Here is an 11,211-nt window from a genome sequence, read left to right as displayed (position 1 = left end):
TCTTTGTAATTACATGAATATTGTCTATCAGATTATTAATACACCAAACCTCAGGGGAGGACCCTAAAAATAACCCTTACGACAGAGGGCTGATTGAATCAAAGACAAAACGACGTTGTTTTACTCCTATTTTATTTTATTTTTTTAAAACAAAATAATGTCTCATTCTATCACTTTTATGTTAGTGATATGTCTCTTTCGCTCGTCAATTCTCCTACATAAAGTGAGTTATCAGCAGCCCAAACCGATAAATTTTTTTTTACAACAGTTTCGTATATTGTCTTTTGCAATATTATAACAATATGGAAAGAAAGAAAAAGGAAAGCGTAAAATCATTGGTCACTTTCAAGATTCGACGTTGGTATTTCATTTTCTATTTTCTTATTACAATTAACATTCCTACAAAATTGACAACAGCAAAAACCCCAATTACATTCATATCCTCGTAATTCAAGTGAGCGAAACGCGCCAATACGGCTGGCGTAGCTTTTGGCCACACCACATACTTTTTCAGGGGCGTTGCAAATGCAGATACGCGCCAAATGCATTGTGCGCGATTTGTCAAAAGTCACATCAGCTTTAAAATAAGCCCACAACCACACCGCCTACTTTATGGCACCGCCGCTCAGCCTACTCGCCGCCATGCATGTAGTGTACGTCTAAGCTGTCAGTCACTAATTGGCTAATCAGAGACCTGTTGGGAAAAGTTAAAAATAACACCGGACGAGGGCCCCCACGTTTAGACACATTTTCTCTTGCGAGCACGAGAAAGGTTTCCTCGTGAAAAAATATTGAGCCTCTGATGCGAAGTCGTGCGTTTCTCCGTTGTCCAATATCGCACGAACGGACCAATTGTTAGTGGTTGCACCTACACATATTAATAGTGAATCAAACACTAGTAGTAATTCAAGCTTAGAATTAGAATAAGACAGAGAATTAGAAATAGATATTAATGTTCTAGAAACTTACACTTCATTTTTTTGATAAAAATTGTGCAAAATTATAATAAAAATTTTCAAACCGGTTAACTAGTGTTTGTAGTGACTCACTATTTATAAATAGTAGCTGACTACTATTTTTAGTGATGACTCACTATCGGTAAGAAAAGATAAAATAAAAAATATGTTTTTACAAATTTTGACGTTCTCTACTGCGGACTAATTATCCATGTATAGTCCTTTTTTCGCAGGTGCAAACAGTGATGGTTAAGTCTTAATCTAAAATACCTGAAGGCCTTGAAAACGACAAAAAAAAGTTACAAGGCATGATAGTGTTAGATGAAAAATTATATTAATTTTTGGCTTTATACTATAATTTTATGATAATTTTATTATCATTGTTTCAATTCTTCGGTTCACATATTAACATACTTTGCTTAAATTATCTGACAATAACTAGAACTGGGACAGCATGCACTTATTATGGGCTCAAAACACGCTGGCTGCTTTTTGTGGCCAATTTTGAAATTGGGCTTGTAGTAATAGGAGATACTGCTAACAAATGGATCTCGGTGTCTGGGCTGAATGCTTAATGCCCTAATGCATTCATGTAAAGTGAGTTTTGTCTCTTCTCTTTGTCTTTGCAACATAAATATCTCTGTCTGGATACTAACTAAAAGATTCTTAACTTATAAGAGAATGATAATTTTAGATCCTATTAAATCTGCTCTTTCGAATACATACACCATGCAATGATGCATTAAGTTATTAACAACATAAATAGAAAATCATAGTCTTTTTCATTTGTGTAAATTAAGTTTGTGTCTCTCTTTTCCTTTTCCTTTTTCCATATTTTATCGGTTGGATTCGCGGCAAAGAATTTATTGCTTTTGATTTTGCAGTATAAACCGACGGAATATATCTTTATCTAACTACGGATAGATTCTTAACTTATAAATTAATTTTTTTATGGTATTAGCAGTTTTATGTTTTGTAACATATGGTCAAACTTTGATCTGTATTCAAGAGAAGAAACAGATAAAAAAATAAAAAAGAAGGGTCAACTGTTTACTATATCTGATGATTGATTTCTCACTCATATTGGCCCAACAGAAAAAGGGCCTGCCAAGAAAATAAAGTCACGCACACCCTTCATTTAGCTAAGGTAGTTACATTTAGGAGCTTCGGGGGTGTATTTAGATTTTTATATCAAACAAGATTTGCGGGCTGTGGAGATAAACATAACTCGGAAACCGAACGCTGCTCTCGTAGTTTCGTTCGTTACTGGATGGTGGAGACCGGAGAGAGAATGGATGTCAGCGTCCGGTGGGGTTCTCGCGAAACTCGTCCTTCCAATTGTACGGTTCCTCGAATAAAAAATTATTAAAAAAACAAACTCGAGAGTCGGTTCGGTTCAAATCGCATCAGCTGAGTTGACACACACAACAGATTTCGCTTTATTCTCAGGAATTTCACAGTCCGAATAAAGACAAAATTAAAATCAATCAATAATAAAAAAACTTATCTCATGTTCTTCGACCTCACTCTCTAAGAGCCCACTAATCAGTAAATCAATCTTCTCTGCTGTGAAGTGTTAACCTCTTTCTTTGACGACTGCACAGCATCAGAAGCTGAGGGAGTGAGTGCAGTGAGCTGAGTGAAGGCGAGCGAGAATCAATAAGTAAAACAATAGGAGATGGTAAGGATAATATCAATGGCGTCCTCAATTCGGCCTTCACTTTCCACCTTCAGATTCTCTTCCTCCTCCCGTTTTGGACTCCCTCTCTCCTCCTTTACTCCTTCACGCAACCTCGTTTTCTCTCCCCTTGCCAGCGGTATCAGATTTCTCTACGTATTGGCTTTTATTTTCTCAATTATGTTTTTTTTATTTATAATTTTGTTAGTTTCGTCAGCTGAACTTAGGGCCAGAATCGTGTTTATATTTGAATTTAATTGTTATTTATTTATTACTCAGCTGTCCCGCAGTCGCAATTATTCGGTCTGAGAGCTGCTAAGCCCTTGAGAGGAGATGTGAACAGCACAGGGGTGGCGTCGTCGGCTGGGAATGCAGCGCAGGCAAGCACGAGTGCTGCTCATGAAAGTGCCCTGGAATGGGTCAAGAAAGACAAAAGAAGAATGCTTCATGTTGTTTATCGTGTTGGAGATTTGGACAGGACGATTAAGTGTGTATATGTTTTGCTTTTTTCACCTTATAAAACCAGCTCTTTTTCTTTTTTCTTTTTTTTTCTTTCTTTCCGTTAATAGTTGTATTTCCTGCTGGTGATGGCAGATTCTACACTGAGTGCCTCGGGATGAAGTTGCTCCGTAAACGTGACATACCAGAGGAGAAATATACAAATGCGTTTCTTGGATACGGACCAGAAGATTCTCACTTTGTTATTGAACTCACTTACAGTAAGCTATCTGACTGGCGCTTTACTTTTGTAACTCCTTTGCTAAACTCTGAAGCGACTGAATTTGAAATGAATCTTTGTAAGAATACCGGATGATTAAAAGAATCAGCACAAATGAACTCAATAGTAGATAACTACGCGATCATTGTGTCTACTAAATTGATTAAATGATGCTTCCAGATTATGGAGTTGACAAGTATGATATCGGAACTGGATTTGGCCATTTCGGTATTGCTGTGGATGATGTAAGTTACTATTTTTTCCTCCCATTTTATATATATTCCTCTTTGAGGCTTGCATTTGTAAGCTTCTTAGTTCTATGCCACATTTTTTGCCTTTGGTTCTTGGGCTGTACGGTGGTTGTTGACACTTACAATGCCAAAACTTGAATCATCTTCTGACTAGGTTGCCAAGACTGTTGAACTCATAAAGGCTAAAGGAGGAAAAGTAACCCGAGAACCTGGTCCTGTCAAAGGTGGCAATACTGTGATTGCATTTATTGAAGATCCTGATGGTTACAAATTTGAACTGTTGGAAAGAGGGCCTACCCCTGAGCCCTTGTGTCAAGTAATGCTTCGTGTTGGCGATCTTGATCGCTCCATAAATTTTTATGAGAAGGTTAGTGTTGTAATGTGAAGGTTTGGGCGTTGATAATCTGTTAGATTCACAGTTTTTGTGATCATATGAAATTTTCTTTTGTTTACTATGTTTGAAGTATAGTTCTTAGTATATCACTTCTGTCTTTCAGGCCTTTGGCATGGAGCTTCTTCGCAAAAGAGATAATCCAGAATACAAGGTACTTTGACATTGTTCCTTATTTCAGCCACTACATTTCATAGGTCAAATTGTTATGTTTTTTCAGTAATGAGATTCTTACACCACAAGAGAGTCTGTTTGCTGTATTTTTGGGAAATGGGCGATCCTTTGTATGATTCTTGAACATGAAGCTTCAGTTTCAAAATATAGGGTCACAGCATGGGAGAGAAGAGCTGTCTGGTCTAATGAAAAAATGATTATGCAGCAAATGGGATCTAGAAAAGTTAATTTGTTTTTATTGTCAAGTAAGCTAAAATCAATTGTCAATACCTGTTCTCTCAAAAGTGTTTTTTGGGGGGGGACTGTAAAAAATTATCTGTTCTTCCTCACATTGCCCCTTCACATTCTTCCTTGAGCTTTTCTCTTAGAAGAATATTAATTAGCAAGTTTGTTGGCTGTATTTTAGGGAATGGGCGATCCTTTGTACGATTCTTGAACATGAAGCTTCAGTTTCAAAATATAGGGTCACAGCATGGGATAGAAGAGCTCTCTTGTCTAACAAAAAAATGATTATGCAGCAAATGGGATCTAGAAAAGTTAATTTGTTTTTGTTGTCAAGCAAGCCAAAATCAATTGTGGATGCACGTTCCCTCAAAAGTTAAAAGGAGGGGGGAAAAAAAAGTCCATAAACAATTATCTGTTCTTCCTTGTATTGCCCTTCATATTCTTCTTTGAACTGTTTTCTCAAGGATAATATTAATTAGCAAGTTTATTCTCACCAAGTTATTATTTGCAGTATGGATATATTTTAGCCCCTTTTTCCCTTTCAATATCTTTTAATCGATTTAAATCTGTTCCATGTAACAAGTGCCTAATTGTAATCATCGCATAGGTGCATCTTTCCCTTTGCTGATGTTATTGTCGTGTCTTTTCAGTATACAATAGCCATGATGGGATATGGTCCCGAAGACAAAAATGTTGTGCTTGAGTTGACTTACAACTATGGAGTCACTGATTATGATAAAGGAAATGCTTATGCTCAGGTAGAATAACTTCTCTCTTTGTTTTTTTTTTTTTTTTTCTCTTTTTCACTCTCCTCCTCAAGCATGTTAGGCAGAATGTTTTGCATTTATTGACATGCAAGATATTGAATTTTACCTCAAATTTTGTCTTTTAATTTTATCTTTATATTCTACGCTTTTGTTGCATAATTAGTTTTTATGCTCACTATTTTTACCTTATTGGCTGTAATTTTGCTCATCATGTTAATATATCATGATGAACAAATTATGTTGAACAAATTGGAGAAATCTATCTTACTGGACAATTTGGATACTAAATTCATTGTTCTTATGGCAGATTGCAATAGGCACAGATGATGTTTATAAAACTGCAGAGGCAATTAAACTTTTTGGTGGGAAAGTTACACGGGAACCTGGCCCATTACCTGGTATCAACACCAAGATTACTGCATGCTTGGATCCTGACGGTTGGAAAACGGTATGCAATCTAAAGATCTAATGCCTTTATGCTCGTGCCTAGTCAACTTTTTTGGTGGTTGCACTTATGTCCTTGCTAGAAATTTTTGAGACCAGTGCAGTCTGAAATAATAATCTTATAAGCCCTTAAGGAGCACGAATTAATAGATGTACTGTTTATGCAGGAATTGGCACTATTTCTTGTTATTTTATTTTTAATTATTTTTTGAGTTTTTGCCTCAAATATGAAATGGAATACGATAGGATTACCTCTGAGACATGGTTGTGTAACAACCTTTGTGGATCTTGTTAACAGTTATAGGCCAAGACTAATTAAAAAATAGTTCAGCATTCAGTTATTAGGATCTGCAGCACAGATTTTGCACCTGTATGAAATGGGGGAAGACAGAGAAACTGTGACTCATGCTCTCATATAAAACAAGGCAAATGTTGCTGCTGACTTGTTAGCAAACAAGGGATTGGTGCAACCTAGTTTGTTTTGGCCGTCCTCAATTATGGATGTGCAAAATGCTCATCATTGGGCTATTCCAAACCATCAATTTGCTTAGCTTAGTTTATTTTGTTTGATGGAAGTCATTTGCCTAGCCTGGGTTGTTGTTCTTTGACAAGTTGAGAACCAGTGTGTCATATCATACAGGATTTAATATGCAAGCAGTGACTGTACATGCACTCAACTTACTATCTAAGTGTATATTTATACTACTGTATTTGTTAATGAGAATTATAAAGCAGCTTCTTTCCTTCTTTTCTAAAAGAAAACTTAGTATTACTTTTGTGAGATTCATTTGCTTTGGTACTTGATTTATTTTGCAGGTTTTTGTTGATAATGTTGATTTTCTCAAGGAGTTGGAATGAGTATTGAGCATCATCTTACCCAGCTTATACCACTGAATTCTGAATCTGGGCTAAGAAGATTCCTGGAAGAAGTTCCAACTGAGTGTGTATCGAATCCCATTTTGTTAATATTGCTATAGTATAGTTCTCCCTGATAATCGCAATAAAATGTACTTGCTGTTGGCTTTGGTGCAGTGAGAAGGGAAGTTTGAGAAATTGATTTGCCTGTTCGTATATTCATTCTTCTCTATTGTTTCAATGGGAAATCTTATTCACAATCGTACTAGCTTGTGTTTCCTGTTTGAAGGAGCTGATTGTTGTTAACATACTTAGTTACATACAGAACAATACCCAAAAAATGTGTTTTATACAGGAAAATCGTTTTCAAATTCTTCTGTGTTCTATCTCCCTCCGGAATTCATCAATCATCATCAGAACGTTGCCGGCGAATGTGTTCAACAGTTTTTGTGTTGTTTTTTTCCCCCTTTCCGTACTAAGCTTAAAGTTCCATTTCCATTTGAGACTGAGGTGAAGTGACTAATAATCCTTAATTACTATGAGATTGGAGCACTAATTACCAAGTAAAAAGGGGATTAAATTGGCCAGATATGAATGTGAATTTACGTGTATTTGCCTCGGCAATACTCAGAAATACCCCTTGTTTTAAAAAATGATCAGAACATGCTTTCCTGTGATGACTAAAATGCCCTTCAATTGAAATTTGAAAGAGTTTAGCTTTTGACACCCCTCAAATTTGCTTATAAAACCCCTCTGTTAAAGGTACCAATCTACAAAAATTAAAAAGTTTAATAAATCTAATAACACCATTATAATTCTAAACTTGCCCTTTATATAAATTCCTTTCTCAAACTCTACACTTTTTCCATAACTAATTGCTAGAAAGATTAAAAAGATGTAAAGCTAGGATAGTAGTTAAAGGTTATACACAAGGATCAGGATCCTCTCCTGATTTAATTTTTATCTAATCAAATCATATTAACATGATTGGTGGTTAATAAATTAAAAAGAAAAAATAGTTAAATCCTAATCATATACTAACATTAAAATACAAGTGGTATAAGACCTGTAAAAGATCAGGATTGTTCAGATCAGAAGAGAATCTTAATCTTATACACAAAAACCTGAGATAGGCTATGTCAATATTTATTCCTCAATGACTAAATTTGTATATGTAAGATTTCTTACGACTTTATACACATCATGTATTGTCAAATATATAATGGAGACTGCATATAAAGCTTGCAGTACGGCAATTACATATGCCATATGGATCAAATGTTTCATTGAAGAACTAAAACTTGATTTACCAAATAAATCAATTATTCAATTAATGTACTTTGTGATAATAAGTCTATTATCTCTCTAATTAAAAGTGGAGCAAATAGTTCCAAAAGGAAAACACATTAATATTAGTTGTTACTATATATAAGATAGAGTGGAGCGAGGAGAATAAAAGTAGACTATATTTCTTTATAAGATATGATAGTTGATCCTTTGACCAAGGGGTTGAACTTGAATAACTTTAGCAAACATGTATGTGCAACTTGGCTCTAGTATCACTATTGGTCCCTGTAAAAGTAATCATGAGAGAATTGTTGTTAGATTTAAAATCACTTTTAACTAAGAGTCATTGAGACAAAAGAGTTTATAGGAACTCTTAGAGTCTTAAACTCATAGTTTTGGATGATTTGAAGTACATATAACAGAGTCTATTTGTAGACTCTTTGTTTAGCTTTTCATCATACCTTTTGACTCTTAAGTTATAGGGAAAATTATGTCTATTTAGGATCAATGATGTCTCTTAGTAAAGTAATTATAATTTGTTTAAACTGTATTAACTTAATTAAAGAGATACACCCCTTATGAATAAGTATGTTTACAATACGTTACACACACACACACACACACACATGTAAGTATGTTTGCATGTATGTATATGTATTTGTTCATCAGATTCTCCGTTGAGATGCAATGCAAATGTGATTAAGTTTTTTCTTTAGGTGCTAGATGAATTCAACAATAACAATTTGGTGCAATGAAATTACTACGAAAAAGAAAATTGTACGGGGTACATAACCTCTTATACAATATTTTGTCTATTTACATGACTACCGTCAAGGAAATTGAGAAAATAAATGACCATATTTGAGTAAATGGGTATAGAAAATGTCGGTGTTACAAAATAAGTTGGTTGATGTTAAGGTGTCATATCTATTTGAAAAAAATACATTAATATAATGTTAAGGTGTCATAATAGCTAAAACTTTCTTTTCATTTACATAACTACAGTCGAGTAAATTAATTAAATACACCACTATAGTTTGTAGTTGAGTAAACTAGTCCAGAGCAAAAATTTGTAATATAAAATCTTGAGAACATGCTTAAGATTTTATCAAATGTAGTAACAAAATATTATATGCAATAACTTGATGTAAAAATGATGAAAATATGAGTTATTTTATTGTTTTTCATAAAGTAAACTAAACCCTAAATATGTATAATATGGTGTGAAGAAGATGAATCAAAACCATGTGCACCAAATTTAAACTTTACAATTACTTGTACAATGCACCTAATTACAAACTAAGCAAACTCAATAAAATGATTTTTCATGTTTTATTTTGAGTGAGTATTTTGTAGTGATGTTTTGTTGAAAGAGAGAATGAGATCACGAGCGTAAGAATGAGGAGAGTGAAGAAGTGCCTCATATTTCTCACTGAGGGATATATGTAGATATTTTTTAAGTATGGGATATAAGTAGATAGATAACCATGTTTTGGGGAATATTTAAGCAAAAAACCCATTGATTTACCAACCACTTAAATAGTTATATTTTCAAAATTAAGATGAAAGATGGTAGTCACAAATGGGCTGCATGTATGCAAAGTTAGTTGCTGTATATTGCCATTTGTATTTATTTTAAGGTCGTAATTGATATTGAGGTTGGACAGTAACTTATAACATCTTTATTATTTTTTCAAAATTATTATTAAAAATCACATTTATTATAAACTTTTATTTTATAATTATAGTTTTATTTTTTCCACTACAATTTTGTTACTTAAAAGTTATAGTACTTTAATCTTAAATAGAGTCTAATCCATCCACCATTAATCAAGAAACTACAACTTGGGTTGCTATGAATGCAGCTATTTAAATTTTTTAACACTCAAAATTCCAAGCATAATTCATATTTAAGTTTTATTTGGTATTATGGCTCTGCAACTATAGTTTAACATATAACATTAAAGTATCTAGCAAACACTTGATGTTGTGGTTTAGAAGTTAAGTTGATCATATCTCACATTTATATGATGAAAAATCTTTAAAACCCTTAATATTTTTGACAATATTATTTAAAAGTTATTTTTAATTTTTTACTATATATTATTGACTTTTATTTCATAATTATATATTTTTTTCCCATAATAGTTGTGGTTTAAAAATCACAAAACCTTAATAGTCAATATAAACCAAACCTTAACATCTTTAAGCTTGAAGTAGTTTTTTTTTTAATAAGGAAAATTATTTCTGCATCATCTTTTTTTATTGTTATATCCATTTAACCACCACAAAATTTTAACATGTATTTTACACCACCTTTGTTTTTAAGTTTGTATCAATCAATCAATCACTTTGACACTAAAAAATAACAATTTTATCCTTAAATGAATTAAAATACTATTTTATTTTACAAAATTTTAAAAAATAAAAAACTATAATTATAAAAATATCCATGTGTTTAATAAAATAAATAAATCTTAAATCTAATATGTTAATTTTTTACAAATATAATTTAATTTAAATTTTTTCATATTAATTTTTTATAATCATAATTTCATTTTATTTGTATGGAGAAGTTTCTTAATATTATTTATAGGAAAGTTTACAATAATTATAGAGAGGTTCTCTTCATGTTAATTTTTGTAAACTTCTTTATACTTAATTTAATTACAAAAATTTAATAAAATTATAATTACATGATGTTCTTTTTTATAGTTATAATTTCATTTAAAAATTATCATCTTAAATTCTGAGATTTATTTGTTTTATTGAATTTAGGGGCATCCTTATAATTATAGTTTTTTTTTAAAATTTTATAGGATAACTTAATTTTTTAATTCATTTATGGGTAAAATGATTATTTTTAGTGTCACAATAATTGATTGATATAAATTTAAAAATAAAGATAGTGCAAAGTATATGTCGAAATTTTATGGTAATTAAATGTACATATAACAAAAAAATAGTGTAAAAATAATTTTCCTTCTAATAAACTCTCAAAGTTCTCTTTTGTACAAAATATGTACATATTTACAAATTCTATGTAAACTTATTTTGCAATCCATTTCAACCCAATCAAAAGGCCAATCTAACAAAAATTAGTTGGTCGCGATTGGATTAAAACACCTTTAAAATTGATAATACTTATTTTTCATAATTAGTAATTATGAAAATATAAATACAATCAAACACAATTAAATAAATATAACTAATAATTTTATTAGATAATTTTATTTTCATTTAAATATTTGAACATTGATTTTTTTTAATATTATACTTATTTAATTGAAGTACTTAATTTGTATTTAAAATAATGTACCGCTGTCTCATTAGTTCATGTACCAAAAAGTTATTAAATTTTATTATTTTTAATTTAAAAATAAATTTCTATTAATAATAAATCATATAAATTGAACACCTCAACTCACAACATCTCCTCTCTCTCTTTTTTTAAATTAATAAGTA

The 11,211-nt window shown here is 31.9% G+C and overlaps 1 protein-coding gene across 1 annotated transcript; it reads left to right on the top strand.

The window, feature by feature from the left end:
* The first annotated feature begins 2,202 nt into the window (after window positions 1–2,202).
* LOC18055942 (probable lactoylglutathione lyase, chloroplastic) lies at window positions 2,203–6,677 on the top strand. The gene is made up of 9 exons (XM_006451181.2): window positions 2,203–2,773; window positions 2,914–3,121; window positions 3,229–3,353; window positions 3,533–3,597; window positions 3,758–3,970; window positions 4,101–4,148; window positions 5,044–5,151; window positions 5,468–5,608; window positions 6,421–6,677. Exons 1-9 carry the CDS (start codon window positions 2,635–2,637, stop codon window positions 6,460–6,462), a joined length of 1,089 nt encoding a protein of 362 aa, XP_006451244.1. The 5' UTR covers window positions 2,203–2,634; the 3' UTR covers window positions 6,463–6,677.
* The last annotated feature ends 4,534 nt before the right edge of the window (window positions 6,678–11,211 follow it).

The sequence above is a fragment of the Citrus clementina genome, unplaced genomic scaffold (assembly GCF_000493195.1).
Source record: "Citrus clementina cultivar Clemenules unplaced genomic scaffold, Citrus_clementina_v1.0 scaffold_1, whole genome shotgun sequence".
NCBI classification, from domain to species: domain Eukaryota; kingdom Viridiplantae; phylum Streptophyta; class Magnoliopsida; order Sapindales; family Rutaceae; genus Citrus; species Citrus x clementina.
The sequence above is the reverse complement of the archived record's forward strand: the minus strand, read 5'-3'. Positions and strand labels throughout refer to the sequence as shown.